Genomic DNA, 25920 nt, shown 5'->3' with positions numbered 1-25920 from the left:
GCCCCCCCCCCCCCCCGTTTCGGCTGCCCGGCCCCGCTGAGGAAGACGCCACCGCTTCTTCTAAAACACCAGTTTTTATTAATGAAACAACCAAAAGATGGGGGGGTGGGGGGGATCCTCTCCAGACCGGGGCGGGGGGGGCACGGCTGCGGGGGGGCCCAGGCCGCCAGCCCGGGCGGGACGCGGCGGGGGGGGGGGGGGGGGCACAGCCACGCCCGCTGCCCCCCTGCCCGCCCCCTCCCGCCGGGCTGCCGGCCCGGGTCCGGCCCTGCTGGGTTGCTGGGGGGGCCGCGCCGGTGGCGGAGGGGCCGCGCCGGGGAGGGCGAAGCAAGCGGGGGGCCGCGGGGCCGGGGCGGGGGGGGAGAGGACGACGACACACGCAGCATGCTCGGGGCACGGGGGGGGGGGCGGGGGGTGACACGTCCCTGCGTGGCGGCGGTGGGAGACACGGGGGTGCAGGGGGGCCAGGCCCCGTGCTGGGGGTGGGCGAGCGGTGAGGGGGCACCCCCATGGCCACCCAGGCCCCTCGTCGTGTCCCGTCCCCCCCCCGGGGCTGTGCAGGGCGTCCCGCTGCCCCCTCCCCACTGCAGCCGCGGGGAGCCCCGTCCTTACCGCGGGGATCCCCGCTCCCCCTGCCCGGGTCCCTCCTCCATCGCAGGATCCGGGGGGGGGGGAGGGGGCTGCTGTGCCCCCGGGGGGGCAGGATGGGGCCCGGGGACCCCCACTGGCTCAGCACCCCATGAGCCCGGGGCGGGGGGGTCGGGTGACAGCGGGGCTCGGGCAGACCCCCCAGGGGTGCGGGTGGGTTGGGGGTGGCAGGGGGTGGCCAGCGCATGGGTCACTCTCATCGAGCGCTCAGCTTGAGTCTCCCCGGGAGAGGCGTGCCCGGGCCGTGCCGGGGGGCTGGCGGGCGCAGGGGAGCCCGGGAGGGGTGGCTGTGGTGCCCAGCTCCGCGCTGCCCGCGCCTAGATGGACACCTCATATTCCCTCGTCTCCTGCAAAGAAAACAGACTGCGAGGGGTTGGACACTCAGCAGTGCGACGGGGCGCCCGGGACAGGGACGGGGCGTCTCCCACCCCACAGGGGACCTGGGGTCACATCCCAGACCACAGACGGCCCTGGAGATGGATGTCCCATCCCATGCGTGGTCCCTCAATGGATGTCTCATCCCCTGCATGGTCCCTGGATGGATGTCCCATCCCATGCATGGTCGCCTGGATGGATGTCCCATCCCATGTGTGGTCACCTGGATGGATGTCCCATCGCATGCATGGTCCCTGGAATGCGTGACCCCATCCCACGCCTGTCCCACCCCACGCACAGCCCCAGCACACACGGCCCACGTCATGCAGGGTCCCCGGGGTGCCCAGCCCCGGCCGGGAGAGGGACTCGGGGGCCAGTACTTACTCCTGTCTCGTAGGTGGGGTTGTCAAAAGCCGACTCCACGGTGATGTGGTCATAGGGGTGGGAGCTGGAGAGGGGCAGCTGCAGGGCCGGCTTCCCCTGGAGCCTGTGGGGAGAGGGCGGCTGGGGCAGCAGGGAGGCCATGGGGATCCCATGGGGTGATGGGGGCCACCCGCCCACTCACTTGGAGAAATAGAGGTAAATGCCCCCGATGAGCAGGGCCACCACCAACACGGGCAGGAAGACAGCGATGGCGACGTTGGTGCCCTCCAGCGCTGTCCCCGAGGGCACGGCCTTGGCCACGGCTGCTCGGGAGAGTTGGGGGCTCACCGAGGGGGCGCCTCACATCAGCTGCGTCCCAGGGTGCCCGTCCACACCCTGGCACCCCAGGGTGCCCTGGCAAACCCTCTCCCTTACCGTCCAGGTTGCGGTTGCTGTAAAACTCATCGTAGGAGGCTGGAGGAGGGGGAAGAAAGAAGGCGGCATCAGCGGCGAGAAGCGGGGTGCCGAGCGGTGCTGGTGGGGGGGGAGTCCGCTCACCCGCCTTGCAGATGGGAGGCGAGCCGCTCCAGCGCGAAGGGTGCCCGGGCAGGCAGTGCAGGCTGCCCTCGCCCAGCAGCACCCGGCCGGCAGCGCAGGAGAAGCGTAAGGTGGCTCCAGCCGGGTACAGCCGTCGCTCGGGGCTCTGCCGCCCGCCCGCTGGCACGCCAGGGTTGTGGCAAGGCTCGTACGTCTCCGCTGCGGGGCAGGGGCACGGTGGCATCAGCACCCACCGCGAGTCGGGGGAATGTGCCTGGGGAGGGGGTACCCGACTCACGGATGCACTTGGGGAGACGGTCGCTCCACTTGGGTCCCCCCGCGGCGCGGTCGTGGCAGGTGAGGGTCCCAGCGCCCGCCAGGACGTAGCCCTTGTCGCAGACGTACTGCACGGTGGCTCCCACCGGGAATTTAGGGCTGGAGACCACCCTGCGGCTGTGCTCGGCGTCCCCGGGGTCCCGGCAGGAGGTCACTGCAGGTGGGAGGGACCGGCGGTGACGGCGGCTGCCGGGGACGCGCCGCGGGGCAGGGGGATGCTGGCAGGCACCGCTCACCCCGCTCGCAGGAGGGGAGGTCACCGCTCCACGTCAGGTCCCAGTGGCACATGAGGAGGTCGGTGCCGGCCAGCTGGAAGCCGGGGTAGCAATGGTATGTGACCACGGTGCCATGGAGCAGCTCTGGCTGCGAAGATGTCTTCCAGCCGTTGGCGATGTCCGGGAGCTCAGGGCAGGTGTCGTTACGGGGGACCTCTGCGGGGACAGCGGGGTGAGTGGGGTGACAGGGACGCCGGGGACACCGGGGACGCCATCCCACCGTGGGGCTCACCGGAGAAGTGGATGACGAAGCCTTGTCGGTAGGTGAACGCGCCAGCACCGGGGTCGGACTGGAACTGGACGGTGACATCAGCGGTGGAGGCGTAGAGCTTGAAGCGGCCACGGGCGCCCGTGTACTGGCCCAGGATGCGCGCCGTCAGGTCGTCCCCATCGTAGAAGGTCAGCACGTCCCCCGTGCCCAGCCGCAGCCTGGGGTGGTGGGGCCGTGAGGGCGGGGGGTGCGCGGATTCCCCTGTGCCCCCGTCCCCAGTTGCCCCCGCACTCACACGCGGACGTCCAACATGACGCGCTTGTCCTCCTCCACGTGCAGCCCCCAGATGCAGTCCTGGCCCTTGCCGTACGCCTCTGGCCAGTTGGGTGACAGCACCACGCCGGCTGCATCCGTCAGCTCCCCACTGCACACCGCTGCGGGTGCACACCGGGCTCGGCACCGCCACGGGGGCACCTGCTGCAGCACCCACCAGCACCCACCACCCAGTGTCCAGCACCCACTGCAGCCCCCCCAGCTCCAGCACCCACCATCCCCGTTGGCTCTGGCTCCAGCACACACCACGGCATGGTGGCTCCAGCATCCATAGTGGCCAGTCCCCATCTCCAGCACCCACGGCACCCCCAATCTGACACCCACTGAACCTCCATCTCCAACCCCCCCGGCCCCCCATCTCTGGACCCACCGCGGCATGCTGGCTCTGTCTCGTTCCACTGCGGGTCATTGGGGTCAACGCACTCGATGATGGTGGAGCCCTGCTCCAGCGTGTAGCCGGGGTCGCAGCTGAACTCCACCGTGGTGCCCACGGGGTACCGGGGGTCACTGGCCGTGAAGTTCCCGTACTTGACGAAGGGCTCGTAGCAATGCCCCTGCTCGAAGGCTGCGGGCACAGGGGCAAAGGTCTGCGGGGGCCAGGTGGGCGCGGGGATGCCCGGGTGCCCCCCTACACCCCAGCCCCGTACCCTCGTAGCGCAGCGCCATGCCCGCAGCAGCCCCACTGCTGTCGGTGGTGAGCTCTATGAAGAAGTGGTGCCCGGTGCTGAGCAGCCCCTCGATGGGCAGGTATTCCACCTCGTAGGAGTCGTACACCGGTGGTGCATCCACGTTGTTGCCGTTGCGGATGATGAGCCTGCCGAGGCAGGGCAGGGGCAGGGTGCTGCGCCGGCCATGGCCAACAGCACCCATCCTTGGGCATGGACAGTAGCACCCAGCCATGGCCAACAGCACCCATCCTTGAACATGATGAGTGGCACCCATCCTTGGGCATGGCCAATGGTATCTTCCTTGAACACGGCCAACAGCACCTACCCTTGACCGTGGCTGATGGCCAACAGTGCCCACACTCGGGCATGGCCAATGACACCCATCCTTAAACATGGCCAACAGCACCCATCCTTGGATACGGCCAACAACACCCATCCTTGAATATGACCAACGGCATCTATCTATGGGCCTGGCCACCAGCACCCATCCTGGGATCTGGCCAATGACACCCCTCCTTGAACGTGGCCAACAGCCCCATCCCCATCCTTGAACAAGGCCCTGTGCCCGGTGTGGGGCTGCCCCAGGGTGCCCCCACATCCGCAATCCCCCCCACCCCGGGGCCAAACCTGTCGTCATCCTCTGCCAGCGAGACCTTCTCGAAGTGGAGGTGCAGGCGGTGGCCGGCGGGCGCCTCCAGCAGCCAGTGGCACGTCAGGTTGTTGCTGTAGTTCCCGGGGAAGCCGGGCGAGATGATACGTCCCACTGTGGCGTTCCGGACCACCCCGCCGCACGCCGCTGCGGGCAAGGGACCATCAGCGGATGGCTGTGCCAGGCCGGCCGTGCCACATCCCCCCCGCCGGTGCCGGTGCTTACCGAGGCAGAGGGGCTCGCGGGCACTCCAGAAGGGACGGGTGGCATTGCGGCAGGCGAGCCGGCGGGCGCCCTGCAGCTGGTAGCCGGCGGCGCAGCGAAAGCGGGCTTCCCCGCCGGGGTGCAGGCTGCTGACCAAGACCTCCCCGAACGCCGGCCGCGCCGGGAAGGGGCAGCTCAGCAGGTAGGCTGGGGGCGGGCAGCAGTGTTATGGGACGACAAACCCCTCCCCGGGACCCCAGCCCACCCAGCACCCACCTCCCCATCCCCCTGGGAGCGCCTGGGTGCTGCAGGGCTGGGTGACACGGTGCCTATGGCTGCCGGTAATAATACTAAATGAGCCCGTAATTGCTCACGCCAATTAGCTCTCCATTAGAGTTCTTCACCTGGTCAGTGCCCGCTTAACCCGACGGCGGCACAGATTAACTCCGGCACGCTCTGAAGTAGCGCCGAGCTGGCGGGGGAACCCCCGGGGGGTACCGGGGGGGTCTGTGCCAGAGGTGGGGGGTGCCCCGTACCTTGGTAGCAGAAGCGGTAGGAGCCAGGACTGGGGGAGCGGGGGCTCTGGAAGCGGAGGGTGAGGAGGTTGGCGGGGCTGCGGATGACCTGGCCCCGCAGCAGGAAGGACTCGTTGGCCAGGAGGGTGGGCTCCGGGCCCCCCGCGCTCTCCACCGTCAGCGTCTCCCCCTCGGCCAGGCTGATGTTGTGTACCTGCGGGGGACGGCCAGGCGTCACCACTCCGCCATCGCCCCTGGCGCCCGGCTCGGAGCTGGTCCTCGGGCGGCGTGCCCGCGGTCGATAGCACTCTGGAGCTCGTCTGCGCGGGGCAGCGCCTTTCAAACACGGTTAGTGGCGCCATAAATCATCCCGCGGCAGAAAGCGTGGCAGGGCCCAGCCGGCGGCTCCGCCGGAGCCCCGCGGCACAGCCGGGCCCACGCCGACAGCCCCGCCAACAGCCAGGCGTGCGTTCCAGCGCTCTGGAGCAATTTGCTATTAATGATGTTAATTAAGCGGTGCTGTGCAGCGATGAGCATCAGCACTGGCGAGCGGCCGCTGTGTGAGGAGGAGGAGGAGGAGAAGAAGGAGGAGGAGGCAGCGGAGCTGCTGCCTCCTGCTCGCCGCCAGCTTTCGGCACGCCGTGGTGCTGCCCCGTGGTGGCTGAGGCGGCGGGCCGGGCGGGGGGGGACGCACGGCCGCGTGCCGCTGGCAGGAGCAGCACGAGGCCTTGGCACCGCAGGAGCTGCCGCCAGCCTCCGCTCCTGGCAGGTGGGTGCCGGGTTTTCCTGGTTCTGTACCGCAGCGTCGCACCCGCCGGCGTTGCTTACACCTTCTCCATCAGTGCTTCGTTAATTAAATCCCGCATCGCTGCTTCTGTGATGGGTGCCAGCCGCAGCAGCCAGTGGTGGGCACGGGGCATCCCACCGGCCCGTGCATTCGCATCCCTGCCCCGGAGCCCGAGGGCGGGCAATGCCCTGAGCCAGCTCCTGGCTCGGGGACGCGGGGACAGGGACAAGACTGTGTGTTTGCTGCACCCGCATGGCCGCGCAGCCGTGGCGTGGGAGAGGGGATGTGCCACGCTTGCCCGTGGGCGCTTGGCACCCCGTCCCACCCGCAGTCCCCGGCTCACCTTGAGCTCCACGCCATAGCCGGGGTAGACGGAGACGGTGTAAGTGCAGTCCAGGCTGCCATCATAGGGGGCACTGGCCGGCTCTGGGGACACCAGCCAGCCCTCGGGGCCCGCCAGAGTCCGGTTGCAGGGGGCTGGTGACAGAGGAGACCCTGGCTCAGCCCCGCTTCGTCCTGGCTCCCCCCGGCTCCCTCCCCGGCGCTCACCTGGTCCCTGCAGCGTGGTGACGGTGGTGGTGGTGATGGTGGAGGTGGTGGTGGTCCCCTCCTCATCCCTGGGGACCGCGGCAGCCCCGGCGTGGGGTCCCAAGGATGCGCCAGGGGTGGCGGGTGCCCGGCTGGGGGACGTGGGACTCGACTCCGTCACCGCAGCGGGGGACCACGAGGGGTCACCACCCGGCACGGCCCCCCAAGCCTCCCCCCACGGCCCCGGTCGCCCCGCCGGCGTGGTCAGCGGGTCGGTGGGGAAGGCGGCCCTGGGCAGGGCAGGGGTGCGCGGCGGGGGCTCGGGGGCCGGGGGGCCAGGGGCCGGCTGGAGGGCGCCGGCGGGCAGGAGGGGGCCGGGGCCGGCGGGCAGGAATGGCGCCTGGCCCAGGTAGTCCTTCTTCAGGAAGGCTTCGTGCAGCAGGTCCTCCAGCAGCGGGTGGTGGTTGAGGAGCTTCAGCGTGGGTGCCGTGCTCACGAAGCGAGCCTCTGCCTCCCGCTCCGCCGGCGTGGGCAGCGCTGTTGGCTCCCCCTCGGCCTCAGCGCTCTCCCCGGCTTTCCTCGCCAGCCCGTTGAAGCCTGTGGGAAGGAGAGAGCATGGGGTGCTAGGGACCTGGGGACGATGCTGCGTCGTGGACTGATGCTGCACCGGGGACCGACGCTTCAGTCTGGACTGTGCACCATGGACTGATGCTGCATCGTGGACTGATGTGGTGCTGGGGACTGATGCGGTGCTGGGACCGATGCTTCATTGCGGACCAGTGCTGTACCAGGGACTGATGCTTCCTCACGGACCAGTGCTGCACCATGGACCGATGTGGCACCTGGGACCAAGGCTGCACCAGGGACCAACCCTTGGCCGTGGGCTGATGCTGCACCGGGGATGGATGCAGCAACGGTGACTGATGCTGCGCTGGGGAGCGATGCTGGTGCAGTGCCCCAGACCTGTGCTGCACTGGGGACTGATGCTGCGCTGGGGACTGATGCTGCACCATGGGACAATGCTTCACCACAGGCCCGTGCCACCCTGAGAACTAACGCTTCCCCGCAGACGGATGCTGCCCTGCGGTCAGGACAGCAAACAAGTGACCAACCCCGTGCAGTGAGGCCCTGCCACACCTCGTCCAGGCAATTAAGCCCTAGCTAATTAACACGCAGCTGCAGCTCGTGCCTCGTTAAGGGGTGCCCACCCCTCCAATGACCCAGCCCTGGTGGGGACAGCCCTGGGGCTGGTGACCCTGGTCACAGCTTGTCCCTCTCCATGGGGGTGGCCATCCCGTGCCGAGGGTCCCCCAGCACCCCACATCCCTGCGGCGCGGACATGCGGGTGATTGCCACGGCTGCCGCGACCGGCTGCACCGGGGATGCCGCCAGAGCCTGAATGCTGGGACCCAGCTCCAGGCCACCAGTGCGACGAGGCTGCGAGAGCTCAGCTCCTCTCCATCCACCTGCCAGCCAGGCTGTCCCTGGGCAATGTCGATCTGCCGGGGACCCCCTCACCTCTCACGTTCCCCACCTCCCACCCGCAGCCACGGTCCGCCCCCCCCGCCACAGCCCCCTGGCCCTCCCGTGCATCAGTCCCTGAGCAAATCCCCAGCGGCGTGCCCAGCCCAGCCGTTTACAGCCTTTAGACAAAAAAAAAAAAAAAAAAAAAAATTAATCAGCCCTAATGAGCCCGCCAGCGTCTTTCCCTGCCAGAACCGCACGGTTCCCTCCCCCAAGGGGCACAGCTCCCCAGCCCCACCGTGCCACGGCAGGGGGGATGCCACGGCGGCACCCAACATCCCGCTGTGGCCTGGTGTGGGACGCGAGGCCGTGATAGCGTGTGGGCACGTCTCGCCGCCGTGCGCAGGCACTGATGACACGATACTGCCAATTACTGGGTAATTATACCGATCCGTAGCAGGGCAGGGCCCCGCGAAGATTAATTACTCTGCGACTGCCACTTTTAAGGGACTATTAACAGACATTAACTTGGGTGAGCAGCGTGGGGGGAGCCGCTGGGTGCTGCCGGGCATCCCCACCGCCCTGCCACCCCCCCACTGTCCCCACCGCCCCGGGATGGTGACGATGCCCTGGGCACGGCAGCACGACGGGGAGGCGAGCAGCCGACCGCACTGACTCCGAAAGGTTCACTTGCCCCCCGGCAAGGCCAGAATTATTTTTTAATAGGATCCATTTATTAGAACATAAAAGTTAATGAGTTTATATTGAAAGGCGCCAAAATCTCTTTTAGGTTTTAACAGCAGATTAGTGCTTGGGGCCGGGCCCTGCGCCGCTTGCAAGCCACCACGGCCACCCCGTGCAGCGAAGGCTGGGGCAGAGATGCTCACCCCGGCCCCTCGCCCCCCTCCCCAGTCTCGGCTGCCCGGGGTGCTGGGGAGCACGGTGTTCCCCATCGGGGCTGCCGGGAGAGGCCGGACCCCACGGCAAGGCTCCTGCAGCAGGTCCCATCCTGCGCTGGGCTGTGCCCGGGCACCAGACGCTGTCCTGGGCTCTGTGTGGTGCTCGGGGTACCACAGGATGCTCCCGGCGCTGGGGGGTGCTCGGGGCTGGGGGTGCTGTTGGCCCTTGGGGGGTGCAGGACGCTCGGGGCACCGTGGGAAGGCGGCGGGTGCCCAGATGTTGCCACCTCTGCCCGGATATGGCCACCCGTGCCCCTCGAGCACCACGGGATTAGAGCCTCCACCTCCACAGATGTCTCTAAGCAGCTTATCTCCAGTGACCGTGCCACAGCCGCGTCCCTCCCGCGTCCCCAACGTGACCAGGAGCTGGTGACACAGGACCCTGCTACCCCGCACCCACCCCTCCAGACCCTGGCACCCAGCAGGGACCCTCCCAGGGCTCAGGGTGGGCACAGACCCTTTGCAAAGGTGCCACCAAGTCCCCACCGGCTGGGTGCCCGCCGGGGTCCTTTGACATGCGTGGCACGTGCCCGTGGCCGCAGCCGGGGTCCTAATCCCTCACGTCGGCTTTGCCGGGCGGGAGTCTATTAACGGCGGCCGGGAGACTAATCCGGCTGCGGCAGGCGGCTGCCCCCCCCGGCGGGAATCAATGCAGCCCGCTGCTGCAAATAAATAAATAAGGCGGCAAGTGGCCATCCAGGGAGCGCCGATCAATGCCGCCCACCAAGAAAGCATCACGGCCCCGTGGTGCTCCGTGCCTCAGTTTCCCCATCCGGAGGAGGGGGCCGGCAGCCTGGCCGGGCAGGGGATGCAGGCAGCAGGGTCCCTGGCGCAGGGGGAGGGCAGGGGTTGGGGCTCGCAGGACTCCAGGTTTATTTTCCAATTTAAAATCCAATCTGGCTTTGCCCCCACGGCCAGGGCCGGCAGCCGTGATGAATGAGCTGTCAGGCAGCCGGCACCACGCTCCCCCACCCGCAGCCCCCACGGCCCCCAGCCCCCCCCAACCACCCCCGGCGGGCCCAGGAGGGGGGACGTGCCCGGTTGATGCCAGGTCCCCATCTCTGTCCCCTGACCCTGCAGCCCTGGGGATGGGACCCCCGGCGGGGAGGGGGGGGGCACCCTCCTGCCTGCACACAGGGGGGACGGGCCCGTGGGCAGGAGCAGGCAGGGAACGAAGGCGGGTGCAGGCGGTGGGTGGGCAGGTGTAGGCAGCGTGAGAGTACAGGCAGCGTCAGGAGGCAGGCAGGCAGGCACGGGTGGGTGGGTGGTGTGAGAGTGCAGGCAGGGATTGGTGGGTGCAGGCAGCGGGTGGGCAGAGAGGTGTAAGCACGAGCGGGTGGGCGCGCACAGACAGGGTGAGGGCGTGGGCAGGCGCGGGCAGGCGCAGGCAGGGACGAGTGGGCGCAGGCAGGGACGGGTGGGCGCAGGCAGGGACGGGTGGGCGCAGGCAGGGCCGCACAGCCAGCTCCCCACTGCACAGCCCTGCTCCACGTGCCGCCCAGCCAACGCCGCTGCCACGCAGCCGACCCACCGGCACCCGGAGCGGCCAGCTGGGCACCCCACTGGCACCCGTGCCCCGGGGCCCCCTCCACCCCGGCACCACCAGCAAGCCCAGATGCCCACGGCCGAGCCGGGGCTGCTGGAGCAGCTGCGGGGGGGGGACACCCAAGGGGCTGCCCCGGTACGTGGGGACACCACCGGGGAGCACGGCCACCAGCCCTGGCGGCTGCCAGAGGAGCCCAGCTTTAATATTCATGGCGGCGCTGGCGGGGAAGCGTTTGACCTTGTATGTTTTGCGATTCTCCTTGAATTGAACAGTCATTTACCCGCTGACACATGTCACATGTCGCCGCAACCGGTTCCCTGGAGCATCTCGGCAGCGGTGGCTGAGCGCCGACTGACATACCAGGCGCCGAGCCCCGAGCATCGCCGACGCTGGGTGGGCACGAGGGCAGAGCCCGGTGGGCACCGGGGTGCCCATCCCAGGGGCTTTCCTCCCTCCGCAACCCGTGGGTGCTGTGGGATGACGGCGATGCCCCCGTCCCCTCCTCGCCGCCCCCGGCCCGTGTAATCCCACTTCCCCCGCTCTCCCTGCGGAGCTAATGCGTTTGTACAGCAATTTCCCTGAGCGGCGGCAGTGATAAATTGCATGTCTGCTGCTATTTCGGACCCGAGCGCTGGAGCCGTGCGGTGCCGTGTCCCCACCTCCCCATGCCCGCAGCACCTGAATCAGCCCCCCCAGCCGTACATTAGGATCCCCTGCGACGGAGCCCCCACCGCCGGGCAGCACCCACCCAGTGCCACCCCAGGGTGCCCACGGCACGGGTGCCAGCCCCTCGTGGGGCTCTGTGCCAGCTCTGGGCTCCCCCAGGACCCAGTATGGCTCATCCCCCCCAGCTCACCCAGGGTGGCAGAGGGGGCGCCCAGCCTGCAGGGCACCCCTGGGTACTGGGGGTGCCTGCCGAGCACCGGGCAGGAGAGAGCGGAGCCACACTGCCCTCTTGGCATCCCTTCCCTCCGCCTGCTGCCGGCGAATATTAATTGAAATCTGGTTGCGGGAGGCGAGCGAGACCTTGTCGGGCTCCATGTTGGGCTGCTCAGCCGTGTCATCTTCCCCGCAGACACCATTCCCTCCCAGCGGGTGGGAAGCACGGAGCGTCGCCGCCTGCTCACACCAGAGCCGACATCCCAGCTGCCCCCAGCGCCCGCCTTGCCCCCCCGGGAATCCAACGTGAGCATCCCGTTGCCAGCAAACCCCGCACCCTGCCCTGTCACCGCTCTTCACGTAGGACGAACCATCCTTCCTTCTGGAAAGTCACCAAAGGCTGATGCTACGGCCATGCCCCCCCCTGCTGCCACCCCCCAGGGCAGCCGGGTACCCCCGGAGCCCGACCTGCCCGGGCATCGCCCCTCCGCATCACCCAGCGCCAGCTGATCTGGCATTTCAAGCACCTCTCTCCATTTTCGCAGGGTCACAGCGGCGCTCTCGTGGCTGATTAATATTTGATCCCTTCAGCACAGCTCATTACTGCATTTAAATTATATATGTAATAACCCCCGCTGGCATGGCAAACGCGCGGACTGGCTGCTGCCACCTCTCTCGCAGGCGGGGGATCGAGCGCATCCCCAACCCTGGCCAACGGGACTCTCCAATGCCTCGGAAGATGCAACAAGCGGTGCCGGGTCTCAGCACAGGGCAGGATGCAGGGAGCCAGGTGGATGGAGACATCCCCGGCTGCTTCTGACAGGTCTAGGCAGCCCCTTCACCCACCCAAGGATGCCCGTGGCGGGAGAGACGCCGGTCCCCTGGCTCACCCCGTCTCCCCGACAGCTGGAGGAAGGGATGCTGCCGGAGGAAGGGATGCTGCCGGAGGAAGGGATGCCGCCTGCGACTGGAGGGAATCCATTACCTCCCTGGTTATAGGCAGCTTTCAAAGGCAATCTTTCAATTGTGCGCATTTAAAGAATTGATTGGAGGCGAAATTATCCTCTCCCGCTGGAGCTGCCGGAGACACAACTTCATCTGCCTCCCCCGGGGTCTGCCTGCGCTCGCAGGGGGCCTGGCAGCCCCGGGTCAGCCCTGGTCCCCACCCTGGCACGGAGCTACACGCCGGGAGACACGGCCCTGGTGAGCCCCGTGCTGGTCTGGGGGTCCCACCAGCGGCACAGGGGGGTCCCCCCACCGCTCCGCACCAGACCTGGGGCTGCCCTTGCCATGCCCTTGCCCAGGCTCCTTCGCACCCCGTTGTCCCTGTGACGCCACTGATCCGGCTCTGCCCGACAACTGCACGAAGCCCGGGGCCGGCAGCCCTGCCCGGTGCAGCACCGCGTGCCAATTCTGTCCCCGCCGGTGCTGACCCGCAGCGGGGCCTGCGGCAACCAGGCTCCCGGGGGGACGGTGGGGGCGGCTGGCCCAGCCCGTGCCCTGCGTCCCCGCGAGACAGCCCTGCCCTCCCGCCCTCTGGCTTAAGAGCATTATCCAGATAATCCTGGCCTGGCGGCACGGCAGCGTGGCGGTGATGAACTCCTCCGAGGCACGCAGGGGACGAGCACGCATGCTGTTAATTACTGTAGCAGACGCCTGCTTCCTTCCCAGGCCCCCTCCTCACACCGAGACCCCGACCAGCACCCACGTACCCAGGGATGTCGTCTTCCCCAGATGCATCGTCTGCATGCACACGGTGCACCCAGCTGGTGCTGGATGGTGTGGCACAGCTCATGGGGCACAGCCAGGGTCCCCCACCACGACCCACGCCGCTTCCCCTTACCCCAGGCTGCCAGGACCCCAAATTCTGAGGAGCTCCCTTCAGTGTGGCAAAGATGACAGCCCCCCCCCCAAAAGAAAAAAGCCAGGCCTGCCATGACTTTGGAAACCTGGGGAGAGGAGGCATGGTGGATGGAGCCATACCCAGCACCGTTCCCCCCAGCTGCAGCAGCACCGTGGGGCCCAGGCCCCACTTTCTGCTGGGGCAGAGCCCTGTGGGCACCGGGGATGGAGCTGCCCCACGGCAGGGACAGGCCTGCAGGTCACTGCACAGGCTGACAGAGACACAGGATCAGGTCCTGCTTTGCCACCACCCAGGGGGCAGCACCAATCCCCCCAGCCTGGGTGAGGGGTCCAAGACCCCCATCACCATGTCCCCCAGGCCCATGGCACATCCCTACCACACACCAGCCCAATCCGATGCCAAGTCAAGGCCACGGTGACACCAAATGTGGTGGCGCTGCACAGAAATCAGGGTGCTGGGCTGGGAGCTCTGCCTGATGGGGAGCAGGTGGGGGGGTCCCCATGGGCACCTCCCAGCACTGGCAGCACATGGTGAGGCACAGGGCGGATGGGACCCCATGGCTCCCAACCCTGAGAAGAGCTCAGCACCTTCCAGGGCATCCCTACCTCTAACACTCTGGGAAATACACATGCAGAGTTTAATTAACTTTATTGATATTCAGAAATTAGGGGACTGACTAGAGGTAATTGCTCATTAGAAATCATTAAACTGACACGGTAAGCACCAGCCTCCCTCGGGGGAAGCCTGCCCTGCCCAGGGCCCCGCTCCCAGGACAGAGCCAGGGACACGGATCCCCTCCAGCCTCACTGCTCCCCGGCAGGGCAGGAGACGGGGGTGCCGTGGCCTTACCCCAATGCTGCTCTGCAGAGGGTCCCCCATACGCCCCCTCAAAGCAAGAGGGCTGTTGCAGCAGCCCCGGGCGGCAGAGCAAGACGGGAATAGCAGCGGGCACAGGGCCACGACGCCCTTCCCCGGCTGGGCTCGGCTGCCAGATGGGGAGTTTATGTAACTCCCTGCACGGCTGCTGCCTGCAGCTCGGCTGAGCTGTGCGGGCAGCCTGCGCCCCGCTGCCTGCATCCTGCCGGGGCAGCAGGGCCAGACTCCCGCCCGCTCCTCGCCCCACACACACTGCCCGCCATCGGCATGACTGCACTGGACCGGGGCACCCCAAGCCCTGGTGGGTCCCCAATCCTGATTTTTGGGGCAGCGGAGCCACAAGGCATCGAGGCTGCAGGGCTGCCCGTGCCCCATGGGTGGCAGAGCCAACGAGCCAAGCTGGGTGTTGGCTTCTCTCCTTGGGAAGAGCCAACACCCACCATCCCTGTGTCTCCCCTGCGCCCTCCCCAGAGCCGAAGGGGTCACCCCAAGTGAGGCAGGGGGGTGCGTGGAAGAGCCCCGGTCCCCAATGCCCTCAAGGCCCATGGCATGGGCCACACAGAGGGACTGGTTCATAGCCTGCTGCTGAGCGTAGCCACCCAAGAGGCGGCTCGAAGGGCTCGACAGCCGGGGAAGCGGGTCCCGCCGGGCGGTGCCGTGCCTGCCCAGCCCTCGGTGCAGCGGTACCCCCCACCCCCGCCGGTAATACCGGCAGAGGGGCTGTCACCGGAACCCGCCGGGGGCGGCGTTGCACCAGCCCGGCTGCAAACCGCTCTGCGCGCCCCCGGCGGCTCCCGTTCCCCGCGCCACCGGGGCGGGGGGGGGAAGGAGGGGGGGCGGCCGGATAACGGGGTGGGGATTCTCGCTTCACCGGGGGGAGCGTCCCCGCCGCACCGGGGGCGAGCTGCAAGTTGGCAAAGTTTGGCGGCGACGGAGCGGGGGCCACCGACACCGGGGGTGGTTGGTGTATATGGGAGGGGGGGGGGGGGAAGCAGGGTGACCGGGGGGGGGGGTGGTGGTGGTGTCGGCGCGGGGCCGGCTCTTACCGTGGGCCGGTGCGCGGAGCAGCGCGGCGAGGAGCGGCAGGAGCAGGGCGGGCGGCGGCGGCGAGCCCATGGCCGGCGGCGGTCAGCACCGCGGACAGCTCCGCGCTGCGGGCACGGCCGCGCCGCGCCGTAACGCTCCGAGTGCGGCGCCCGCCAATCCCGGGGCCGGGGGCCTCCTCCTCCCCCCCCCGCCGTAACGCTCCGAGTGCGGCGCCCGCCAATCCTGCAGGCTGGGAAGGGGGGCTCCTCCCTGCCATCCCCCCCCCTCGCCGTAACTCTCCGAGTGCGGCGCCTGCAAATGCCGGGAGCTGAAGGCTGGGGGGAATCTCTTCCCCCCCCCGTCACCCCACCCCAAATATCAGTGACCGCACGGGCTGGGGAAGCTACCAAGGGCCACAGGAAAGGTCCTCAGTGCCCACCCCATCATCTCCTGCCTCTCCCCCCATTGCCAGCCCCCCTTCCCCCCACTGCACCCTCCAGGACCCTCACCCCAGCCACACATGGGACCAGGGACCACCCCCCCCAGTTGCCCTTCCCCATCCCTAAATAGCCCCCGCTGGGGCTGGGCTCATCATCCCCCGAGCAGGGAAACCTGGGCCCAGGGCAGCCCCCGCAGCTGGGCACGCAGCAAAGGGGGGGCCCTTATTCCATATGGTGAGGGGCCAACTCCCGCTCCCCAGCCCCCTGGCTTGGGGTGCTGTTCCCCCCCGGGAGGAGGGGGGGCGGCGGGCAGCCAGCCCTGCAGCAGGCAGATGGCGTTGGCACCAGCACCGAGCGGCTCCACGCTGGCTGCCGGACGGCTCTCGCGTGTGTTAAAAATAAAAAAAAAAACCAAACCAAAAACCCAGCTCTTTGTTTAATAACCCCCTCCCCATCTCCGCGAAAGCCCAGATGGCTTCGCCTCTCCACACTGACGCTTTGCACGGCACGGATCCCCCGCAGCCCGGCCAGTCCCGGCTGCAAACACAGCCCACGCGACCATCGCCGGGTGGGTTTTTATTTTTAATTCCAGGCCCTGCTTTTCCGACGCGTGCCGCTTCCGCCACGGAGAATGGCAAACCACGCGCTGCATAGCTCGGCACAGGGGGGACAGAGCAACAGCCAGCCCCACGGCATGGGCCACGTGCCGCCAGCCCCACGGCTGCGGTGGGAACGGGGCAGGCGGCGACGCCATGGTCCTTCTCATCGCGGGGGGGCCGTGGTGCAGGTGGGGGGGCAGCCGGCGCGCCTGCAAAGCACTTTCAGCACTAAATCCGAAACTTTGATCCGCCGGTAGCTCCATCAATGTTTAATGCACCAAAGCCCTAGTAGGGCTTGGAAGATGAGCGTTTTGAGGCCAAACTGGAGTTTCTAATATTATGATATTCAAATAATTTTAATCCGCCCGACGCTTCCCCAGGCACGTACCTGGACTGCTAATGAGGGGCTGCCTTCGGTGGCTGTTGGTTTTGACACAAAGCAAACAAGCCCTTTGCAGATGCCTTCAAAGCATCGGGGATGGCGAGGGCCGGGGAGGTAAACGGGGGTGAGCGCAGCCGGAGCCGGCACGGCACGGCCGGGCGGGGGGGGACGCCATGCTCCCCGCAGCAACGTGGCCTCAGCACCCCGGGGAGCGATGTTGGTCCCTAATTCTTCTTTAAGTGCTGGTTTGCACTTGCTGGAGGATGGGGCTGGCACAGCCCGGCAGGCAGCACTGGCATGGATGATGTTGGGCTCCCGGGGAACTTCAGCCGCCGTCCCAGTGTGCAGTGGGTGCAGTGGGTGCAGTGGGTGCAGTGGGGTCGATGGGTGCAGAAGGTGCAATGCGTGCAGCAGATGCAATGGGTGCAGCGGGTGCAGCGGGTGCAGCAGGTACAGAGTTGAGCAGGCAGCAAGCCACTGCTGAGCCCTGCCTGCGCTTGGCCAAAGCTCCTCATTCCCCATTTCTCCAGCCCCACATAGATCTGAGCCGAAGTGGCTCCCGCAGCCTGCGCCGAGCTGTTCCCCAAACCCCCATCACCCCCCCCGCCCCGTGTCGGTGCCAGCCCTGAGCTTTCCCATCCGTCCACCCAGCCCGCCCAGGGAATATTTCATTTTTACCGTGCTCTCAGCACAGCTCTCCTGACCTGCGCCGGCTGCTTTAGGAAAACGGATTGCTTCCTGCCACGAGCATTGCCTCCAGTTAATTTAAACCCAGGTCAAGAGGATGACGGCGAGGATGCAGGAGGCACAGAGCTGGGGTGGGGCGGGGGGGGAAGGATCCCAAAAACTCACCCCAATGTTAAGATAAGCCCGTGCAGCTGCTTTTTGGAGTCTGGGGGTGCAGACCTCCCCGATGCCTGGTCTTGGTTGAGGTCATCCATGCGATGAAAGCAACGGCTTGAGGGGTCCCACCAAGCCCTGGGGACATCGATGGTGCTGGAGGGCACGGCCGTCCCCTCCAGCGCCATCAAGCATCCCCACACCCCACCAACAGCCTCCCCGGCTTCGTAGCAGCACGAGCGAGGCTTTTCCAGCCCGATCTATTAACACGCCGTTAACAGGAAGAGGAGTTCATTTTTGCCATTTAACGTTTCACGGATAATTAATTATTCTTCATCTTCCCAGCAAAAAAAAAGGAAGAGCAGGTAGAGGGGCTGTTCAAAGCAAAAAAAAAAAAAAGCAAGCTGAAACCCGAGGAAATTGGTGAATTATTTGTAACATCAAAGGCGAGGGAGGATGTGCTGATTTAATGGGGCACCGCACGATGCAGAGCCCTGGGCATCTCGGTGACGCTGAGACCGGCATGCACTCGTTGCATTAGTGGTCCTGAGCAGCAGTGTGGATGAGGGGCCCGGGGGGGGGGGGGGAGCCCGGCTTTTGCCTGTGCTCCCCATCCACCTCCTCTCACCTCCCCATCGCTGTTAGCTGCTGGTTCTGCCTTTGCATGGTGCTGGGGTGTCCCTGTGACCCGGCTGGGCACCGCGGTTGGGGGGAGCTGGAAATCCCCCCCAGCCTGGCGTGGGCATCCCGCACTCCCCGATGCTTCATCCATCACCAGAGGCAAGCGGCAAAATAAATAATGATACTTAACATTTCGTAATAACGACAATTAACCGGTAAATAATGCCTTTTACACCACCAAAGCCAGAGTAAATTAATTCCCCTAATTAGCTGTCAGGCAGCACGGGGCAGTGGCAGCAGCGGGCAAAGCTGGCAGCCCCTGCCTGCATTATCCATCCCCCTCGATGCTTCGCTGTGTCCCCAAATCCCAAGCCACACCCCAAAATTTTGCAGGCTTGCAAAATCCATCGCAGCTGGCAGGACGCGGGGCTCCGCGCCGCTTCCCGGCTGCTCTGGTGAGCCCTAAATCACGCCTATCTCCTGGTGAAAAAAATAACAACAACAACAAAAGATGGCAACAAAATAGTTTATGGCCATAATAAATTGTGCCAGAGGAAATAAAACCTGTTTTCCTTGAAGCAAGAGGGGGGTTTCCCATCGGCACACAAATGGGAGCGTTACGGAGCCCTGCGTCCCACCGCAGCCGGAGCCGGCAGTGACCGGCGGGGAAGGAAGGGGGATTTATTGGAAACAATTTTCCAGCACATTTCTCCCACCCTCTCGCTCTGATCTTGCTGGGGGGGGTGGGGGGTGTCTGCACGGTGCCCTGTGGTCCCCTGGGGCGTGGGGTCGGGGGGCTGGTCCCCGTGGTCCCTGTGCCGTGTGCCGAGCCGGGATAAAAACACCAATTGGCAGCGGTGGGGGGGGGCTGGGGAAGGAGGGGGGCAGACCCCCCCACGCTGCCAGCTGCACCATCGCCGCCGGACAAGCCTCGTCCCCACCAGGACCGGGTGCTGGCATTAGCGGGAAATGGGGACCTCCTGCTTGGCCACCCCGAGGGGTGGGAAGGACGCGGCCCCCCACGTGCCCCCGCTGTCCCCGCGGGAGATGGAGGGCGGCCAAGGCTCCGTCACCCGCTCAGCTTGGCCGGACTCTGCCCCGTCCCTCCCCTTGGCCCAGCTCCCAGCTGCCTGTGGGGGACGGGGACGGGGACGGGGACGGACATGGCTGCCCCCAGCCAGCCCCAGCCGGTGGCCTACAACGCCATCGTCATCGGGGCTGGCATCCAGGGCTCCTTCGCCGCATACCACCTGGCCCAGCGCCACAGGGACGTCCTCCTGCTGGAGCAGGTACTGGTGTCCCCAGCCCTGTCCCGCTGTGTCCCTGTCCCGCCGTGTCCCCAGCCCCAGCGCGATGGGGTGGGCGCCTGCAGACCCGGCTGCCCACTGCCACAGCACGGAGCAGAGCTGCCTCTGGTGCCCCGGTCCCCGGTGCCAGCTCCCCGGTGTCCCCAGCGCCAGGATCCCCCATCCCCAGTGCCAGGATCCCCCATCCCCAGGACTCCCCATCCCCAGGACCCCCCATCCCCAGGACCCCCCATCCCCAGCGCCAGGACCCCCGTGTCCTGCCATTTCCCAGCGCCGTGGCTGGCAGGACAGGCTCTGTCCCCAGGTGCCCGCTGCGGCACGGCGCCGGTACACGCGGGGCCGGCGGGGTTGGGGGGTGACGGTGGCCACGGTCACCCCCACGTCCCCCCTGCCCCGCAGTTCATCCTGCCCCACTCGCGGGGCAGCTCACACGGGCAGAGCCGCATCACCCGCAGCGCCTACACCCGGGCGCTCTACGCCCGCATGATGCCCGACAGCTTCCGCCTCTGGCAGCGGCTGGAGGCCGAGGCCGGCACCAGCCTCTACAGGTGACGGGGACAGGGACGCAGCCCCCGCCGGGCACCGTTCCCTCCCCGCGGGGCTGGGCTGGGGGCTGCGGTCGCTGCCCCGTCAGGGCGCAGTGCTGGGCAGGATGAGGCCACCCCAGCCCCACGCAGCGGGGAGGCAGCCGCTGGCTCTGGGTAATTTATGGGGCTCCGTAAAGAAAGCGCCATTAAGGAAATGAGCATCTAAACGATCCCCCGCTGCCGGGGTCAGGGCTGATGGCGCTTGCTGTATTTGGGGGGGCGAGCGTGACACCGGCATCCAGATCTTCTCCGTGCATCACCCCACGCGCCCTTGCCCAGGATCCCACCGAGGTGCAGCACATCCCGAGCATCACCGGTGCCGCCGCGCCTCAGTTTCCCCCAGGGGCAAAGCAAGGCGGGGGGTGCGCAGGAAGGGGGCGGGGGGAGAGCTGACGTGGCTGGTGGGGTGCAGGCGGACGGGGCTGGTGGTGCTGGGGCCGGCGGGAGACACGGAGCTGGAGGGCTGCCGGCGCAGCCTGGGTGCCGGCGAGATCCTCGACGCCACGGTGCTGGCCCGGCGCTTCCCCGGCCTCCGGCTCCACGCCGGCGAGGTGGCCGTGTGGGACAGCACCGGCGGGGTGCTCTTCGCCGACCGGGCGCTGCGGGCGGTGCAGGTGGGTGCTGCCAAGGGAACGGGATGGGGGTCCCCAGGTCCGTCCTCGCAGCCACCTCCCGTCACCATCCCCACCCAGGACGTCTTTCGCCGGCACGGGGGCACCCTGAGGGACGGGGAGAAGGTGCTGTGCATTGAACCTGGGGCCGTGCTCACCATCACCACCACCGCCGGGGTGTACCGAGCCCCCCGGCTCATCATCGCGGCCGGAGCCTGGACGGGTGCCCTCGTGGCACCCCTGGGTCTCCGCCTGCCGCTGCAGGTAAGGGTTGGTGGCACCGCGGGGCGGCCCGGCCGTGGCCAGGGCTAATGCGGTGACCCCAGCCTCTGCGCATCGACGTCTGCTACTGGAGGGAGAAGGAGCCGGGCAGCCCCGGCGCGGGCAGAGCCGGTCCCTGCTTCATGGCGCTGGGGCTGAGCCAAGCCCCCCACGGCGTCTACGGGCTGCCCGCCCTCGAGTACCCAGGACTGGTCAAGGTGAGCAGGGCACAGCGGTGGTGGGGGGATCCCCTGGGCAGCCCCCCCTGACCAGCTGCTCCCCAGGTGTGCTACCACCACGGCAGCCCCGCTGACCCTGAGGAGCGGGACCGGGTCCCCCCAGGCACCCCCCACCCCGCCGTCGCCCTCCTGAGCAGCTTCATCAGCAGCTACCTGCCCGGGCTGGAGCCCCAGCCGGCCGTGGTGGAGACCTGCCTCTACACGGTGAGACCCCCCAGGAGCGGGACCCAGGCGTCCGGGGTCCCAACCCCTTCCCCACCCCAAGGTGGACCTCTCCATCCCTTCCGCCCCCAACTGTGGGTCCAGGAGAGGACCCAGGACCCCGCACCCTCACACCGTGGCTCCCCCAGAACACCCCGGATGAAGACTTCATCCTGGACCGGCACCCCAAGTTCAGCAACATCATCATCGGGGCTGGCTTCTCGGGTAGGCGAGGGCACCCAGTCCCCACCGGCACCCCAGAGCTGGCCGTGGGGGTGGCTGTGTCCCCCCCCCCACTCCCCCTCCTCCCCACAGGCCACGGGTTCAAGCTGGCGCCAGTGGTGGGGAAGCTGCTGTGCGAGCTGAGCCTGGGCGAGGAGCCGTCCCACAGCACAGCGCCCTTCGCCATCACCCGCTTCCCCGGCGTGCTCCGGGCTGCACTGTAGGCGTGGGGCCCAGGCTGTGCCCGCACGGCATCGCGCTGGCCCGCGGCGGTGTCCCGGTGTCCTTACGCCCCGGTGTGCCGGCATCCCCGCAGCCCCGGATCCCCACGTGTCTCCATCTTCCTGCATCCTGGTGTCCCAATATGCTGCACCCCAGCACCCCTCCACCCCCACATCCCAGTTACCCTGCATCCCCACGTCCCCATCCTCCACCATCCCAGCACCCAGCATCCTGGCACCCCTCCACCCCCGCATCCCCCCATCCCAGCACCCTGGCATTCCCATACCCCTGCATCCCTGCTCCCTGCATCCCAGCACCCCTCCATCCCCGCACCCCTGCATCCCTGGAGCCCCACACCCTGCATCCTGACAACGCAGCCTCCCCACATCCCAGCTTCCCCACATCCCAGCCTCCTGGTACCCTGCCTCCCCCCATCCCTGTATCCCGGCATCCCCTGTGCCACGCAATGCCAAGCTGTTTCTACCAAGCACCCGCTCCCCGGAAACAAATTAAGGAGCTTTGTCAGCCTCATGAAGATGGAGCTGGAACAGCGCGGAGAGACACACTCGCTTAGGAGTCAAGTTAAATGTTTTAATGTTAAATGTGCCATTTTATTATCATTAGATCGCTCCCACTTAATGAAAGCGCATTAGCGCAGCGTGGCTTTATGGCAGCGAGCGCCGAGCTCGGCCCATTTGTTTCCAAGAGACGGTGGGGAAAGGGACCAAACGACCTGGTTTGCCGGGGTCCCGGGGGTGGGGGCGGTCCCGGGGGTAGGGGGGGGGTCCCCGGGGGCTGGGGGGGGTCAGGGGGCAGCACCGGCACAGGCCGGCGGGTGCCGGAGCAGAGGCCGAGCCGCGTGCCGCGCAGGCGGCTGGCGATGCGCATCATCATCTCCTCCGTGTTAAATAATTAATGCTGGCAGGCAGAGGGCTCCCATCCCCGCTGCTCATCTGCATATTTATGAAGATTGATAAATGATTCAGTGCCGGCACCCACGAGGGCCGTCTCCCCCCTCCCCTCCCCATCACCCATGGGTGCAGCGGGCTCGGGGAAGGTGCCAGGCTCGGCCTCCCTGTGCAGCCCTGGATCCTCGCCCGGGCTGGATCTGTCCTACCAGCCCCCGCCACCATGCGAACAGCCCCCCAAAACGGGGTGACCCCCCCGGCACGCGGAGCAGGCAGCAGGCGGCGTTACCAGCCAGAAATGACATTTATTTTCATACTGAAAGGGGGGTGGGGGGGGGACGCACAGCTGGGCTAGTGCAAAACAACCAGGCAGGGGTGGGGGGCCGGCGGGGGGGCGACGACAACCCGGGGGGTGCGCGGGACCCTGTCCCCACGTCCCCTTCCTGGCTGCGGGGCGGCTGCTCCCCAGGGCCCGGCCAGCGAGAGACGTCTTTGGCTCAACTAAAAGGGGCTTAAGAGGACGGGGGGGGGTGCCCGGGGGGGGGGGTGTGTGTTTAAGTTATAAAATAAGGAGCCAGCAGGCACCGAGGAATAAACCCAGGGTGCCGGAGCTGCCGGCTCTGCCGCCGAGGACAGACGGGGGGGGTGGGAGGGTGGGGGGCAGCATGGGGGCCGCAGCCGGTGAGCCGGCCGGGCTGCTCCCCCCACAGCCAGGGCTGGGGGGCGGCTGCACGTCCCCCCGCCTCCGGTGCAGAAGAAATACCGGCTGCCCGGGGCGGCCCCGCGAAGGAGCTGAGTGTTTCTGGGGTGATGGGAAAGGTCGGTGGGGGGGCTAGGCGGGGGTCTCGGCGGCCCGGCTCTCCACCTCGCTGGCGCTGGGGGAGCTGCGGGAGGAGCGGCGTGTGCTTTCCCCGGCATCCTGCTCCTCGTCCCATCTGTCGTAGGCGAAGGTGTGCCGGGAACTCGGGGGGCTGCGTGGGAAAGAGCGGGGTTAGCGGGGGGACGGGGGGGACACGGGGCTCCTTGCCCCAGCACGCCGCAGTGCCGCAGCAGGGCTCGGCTGCCGGGGACACCTCCGCTCTGGCTGCACCGGGAGCTGCGGCGAGCCGGGCATCGGGATGGGGCCTCGATCGCCACCTTTTTTATTATTTCTGAGATATTTAGGGCATGCTCCACCGCGAGTGACTCCTCACCGGGCTGAGCTGAGCCTGCCCACCCGCCGGTGCAGCCCCCGCGGGCACCCGGCACCACACGCTCAGAAAAGGGCATGTGGCCATGGATGCAAACGCTGGTGGTGCTCACGGGTGTCACCACTCGAGGGTCCCGGTCGCACTGGAGCCCACGGCTGGGTGCTGGGGGTGTTCGTCCCCCGCTCCCCCAACCCTGTGATGCTTTCCCTGGCCCCGGGACAGGCAACCCGGCAGGCAGTGGGCAGCCCAACTCTTTTCCCTCCTCCAGCCCTTCTCCTACTCCAGCCATCGGAAAGAACCTGCTCTGAAATCGCTGCCGGCGAGCCCCGGTGCACCCTCCTCTGCCATCAAACAGGGTGCGGAGCCCCAAAGCCCGGCAGGGAGAGGCTGTTCCCACCCCGACCCCTTGTCACAGGCTGCCTACGCGGCGCAGGGCAGCAGGGTGCACCCACCCTGACAAACACCTCCGAGCCCCGACCACCCACCCCGGCTCCCCGGCCGTGGGTGCTGCCTCCCCCCGCGCTCACACGCTGCAGTGGGTGCGTGTTAGTACTCGCCCCGCTCCTCCCCGCCGCCTTCGGGACCCATCGCCGTCCCCCGGGCAGCGAATCCCCAGAGGTGAGCGGGGATGCTGTGCCGCCCGGCAAACTTAAATTTCCTGAAGGAATAAATTCAGCCGCGTCCTGGCTGGTGGCCGGGGAGCCAGGAAGGGATTAGCGCTTCCCGGTGTCCTGTGTGCCGCAGCCGCTAATCCCGAATACGCTGCGTCCTGGCACCACCGGCAACTGCCGGTCCCCGCTGCGGCCATGCTGGGGATGCTCCCCGTACCCGGAGATGCCCCGGGGATGCCCTGCGGCACCCCGAAAGCAGAGCTGGCTGCGGGCACAGTGGGGTGCCCCATCCCGGGGTGCCCGGCGGAGGTGGGCTCTGTGCCCGGAGCTGGGCGAGGGTTAGGGCGAGCGGTTAGTGGCACACGGGGAGGTTCATGCTGCACGGCACACACCGCTCCCACCTCCTGCCTCAGTCGCTCTCGGGCCGGTACAGGTACTTCATCATCAGGCTGTCGACCTGCTTCTTCCGCTGCTTCTCCTCCTTCTTGCCCCGGCCAGGGCGGCCCGGCTCCTCGCCCCCAGCCGCCCACGGGCCCTTCTTGACGCTGGAGGTGCTGCGGTAGGAGCTGGTGGAGCCGGAGGAGGAATCAGAAGAGGAATCGGAGGAGGAACCCGATTCGGATGATGACTGTTGCTTCTTCTTCTTCTTCTTGGACTTCTTCTTGGCCTTCTTGGCGTGCTTCTTGGCACTCTTCTTTTTCCGCTCCTCCTCTTCCTCAGAGGAGCCCGAGCTGCTGTGGCGCCGGCCGGTGCGCCGGGAGAAATCGAGGGCGGATGCGGAGCGACGGAGGCTGCCGGGGGGACGGTCGGCGGCGCCCAGGGGGGCCGCGCTCCGCACGCTGCGGCTGTCATCCCCCGAGTCGGCCTCGGGGCTGGAGCAGCCCCTGGCCCGCGGCGGGCGGTAGCTCAGCACCTCCTGGATGGCGGCTTCCAGGTCTGGGTCGAGGTAGGAGCGGTGCCTCACGGGGCAGGCGTCTCCGGGACTCCCCTCCTCGGAGGCGGCGCTGCGGGGCCGGGGGGGCACGGAGAAGCTGCGCCCCAGGGGGGGCTGCCCGCGGGACCCCTCGTCCGCCTCCTCCAGGCGGCTGCGGGCCAGGGAGAGCCGCGATTCGGGGCGACCCTCAGGCCCCCCGCGCCGGCTCCGCAAGCTCCCAGGGCTGGAGAGGGCGAAGCTCAGCACCGAGCACCTCTCGTCCCCCTCGTCCCCGTCCTCCAGCCCGCGCCAGGAGGCAGAGGAGGCCCGGCTCACCGGGGCGGAGGCAACGGAGGCTTTCTCGCCGTCGGCGGCCGAGAGCGACCAACGCTTGCCCAGCCCTTGCCGAGCCCGGCCGCTGGCGTCGGCGAAAGCGCGGGCGATGACGGCCGCCCGGTCCTCAGGCTCGCCGCTCCGGGCTGCCTTGCGGGCAGCGCGCTCGGGGGAAGGCGGTCGCTCGCTGAGCGCGCTGAAGAGCGTCTGCTCGTCCCCACGGCCGCCTATAGAATCCTTGAGGCCCGGCCGCTTCCTATAGCTGAGGCAGCTCAACGCTGACACCGGCCGCTCCTCGCCCTCGGGACCGTCCGGCGGGGCTGACCTGCGCCGACGGCACCGCAGCCCCGCGCACGCACCGGGGAGACAAGAGAGAGACGGAGATGAGCG

At 67.8% G+C, this 25920-nt stretch overlaps 3 protein-coding genes across 16 annotated transcripts in view; 1 reads left to right on the top strand and 2 right to left on the bottom strand.

Moving 5' to 3' along the window:
- Positions 1-133: 133 nt before the first annotated feature.
- On the bottom strand, positions 134-15284 carry SEZ6 (seizure related 6 homolog). Of its 2 annotated transcripts, none has more exons than XM_054847985.1 (17): positions 15064-15284; positions 6451-7026; positions 6245-6378; positions 5136-5328; positions 4621-4806; positions 4374-4542; positions 3726-3892; positions 3449-3643; positions 3041-3179; positions 2767-2963; positions 2496-2690; positions 2222-2413; positions 1945-2142; positions 1822-1860; positions 1589-1709; positions 1408-1510; positions 134-1011 (listed from the first exon to the last, which is right to left on the bottom strand). In XM_054847985.1, exons 1-17 carry the CDS (start codon positions 15131-15133, stop codon positions 979-981), a joined length of 2907 nt encoding a protein of 968 aa, XP_054703960.1. In that variant the 5' UTR covers positions 15134-15284; the 3' UTR covers positions 134-978. The 2 variants fall into 2 exon arrangements, with proteins under 2 accessions (XP_054703960.1, XP_054703961.1); XM_054847986.1 differs by having other exon boundaries at positions 134-995.
- Positions 15285-19073: 3789 nt separating this feature from the next.
- PIPOX (pipecolic acid and sarcosine oxidase) lies at positions 19074-22213 on the top strand. 2 transcript variants are annotated; one of them, XM_054848019.1, is made up of 8 exons: positions 19074-19214; positions 19632-19780; positions 20232-20433; positions 20512-20694; positions 20757-20909; positions 20976-21134; positions 21281-21356; positions 21447-22213. In XM_054848019.1, exons 1-8 carry the CDS (start codon positions 19089-19091, stop codon positions 21575-21577), a joined length of 1179 nt encoding a protein of 392 aa, XP_054703994.1. In that variant the 5' UTR covers positions 19074-19088; the 3' UTR covers positions 21578-22213. The 2 variants fall into 2 exon arrangements, with proteins under 2 accessions (XP_054703994.1, XP_054703993.1); XM_054848018.1 differs by having other exon boundaries at positions 21281-22213.
- A 555-nt stretch (positions 22214-22768) lies between these two features.
- Positions 22769-25920, bottom strand: part of MYO18A (myosin XVIIIA) — a 32929-nt gene continuing 29777 nt past the window's right edge. For 11 of the 12 annotated variants that reach the window (XM_054848001.1, XM_054848006.1, XM_054848005.1 and 8 more), the window contains 2 exons: positions 24686-25855; positions 23317-23454 (listed from right to left, as the gene is read on the bottom strand). In XM_054848001.1, the coding sequence (XP_054703976.1) occupies positions 24694-25855 (1162 nt within the window). In that variant the 3' untranslated portion in view covers positions 23317-23454; positions 24686-24693. Of the gene's footprint in view, positions 23455-24685; positions 25856-25920 lie in introns of all 12 variants that reach the window. The other variant, XM_054848012.1, reaches the window with a different exon arrangement.

Source organism: Grus americana, chromosome 19, assembly GCF_028858705.1.
Source record: "Grus americana isolate bGruAme1 chromosome 19, bGruAme1.mat, whole genome shotgun sequence".
In the NCBI taxonomy this organism is placed as follows: domain Eukaryota; kingdom Metazoa; phylum Chordata; class Aves; order Gruiformes; family Gruidae; genus Grus; species Grus americana.
This window is presented reverse-complemented; position numbering and strand designations above follow the sequence as displayed.

Coding starts and splice junctions, on each gene's coding strand:
- SEZ6 (XM_054847985.1), bottom strand. CDS start 15,133: ATGGGCTCGCCGCCGCCGCCCGCCCTGCTCCTGCCGCTCCTCGCCGCG. Junction 2,964..3,040: donor GTCATGTTGGACGTCCGCGT/GTGAGTGCGGGG, acceptor CCACCACCCCAG/GCTGCGGCTGGGCACGGGGG. Junction 2,143..2,221: donor CCGTCTCCCCAAGTGCATCC/GTGAGTCGGGTA, acceptor CCTGCCCCGCAG/CGGAGACGTACGAGCCTTGC.
- PIPOX (XM_054848018.1), top strand. CDS start 19,089: ATGGCTGCCCCCAGCCAGCCCCAGCCGGTGGCCTACAACGCCATCGTC. Junction 19,215..19,631: donor ACGTCCTCCTGCTGGAGCAG/GTACTGGTGTCC, acceptor CCTGCCCCGCAG/TTCATCCTGCCCCACTCGCG. Junction 19,781..20,231: donor GCCGGCACCAGCCTCTACAG/GTGACGGGGACA, acceptor GGTGGGGTGCAG/GCGGACGGGGCTGGTGGTGC.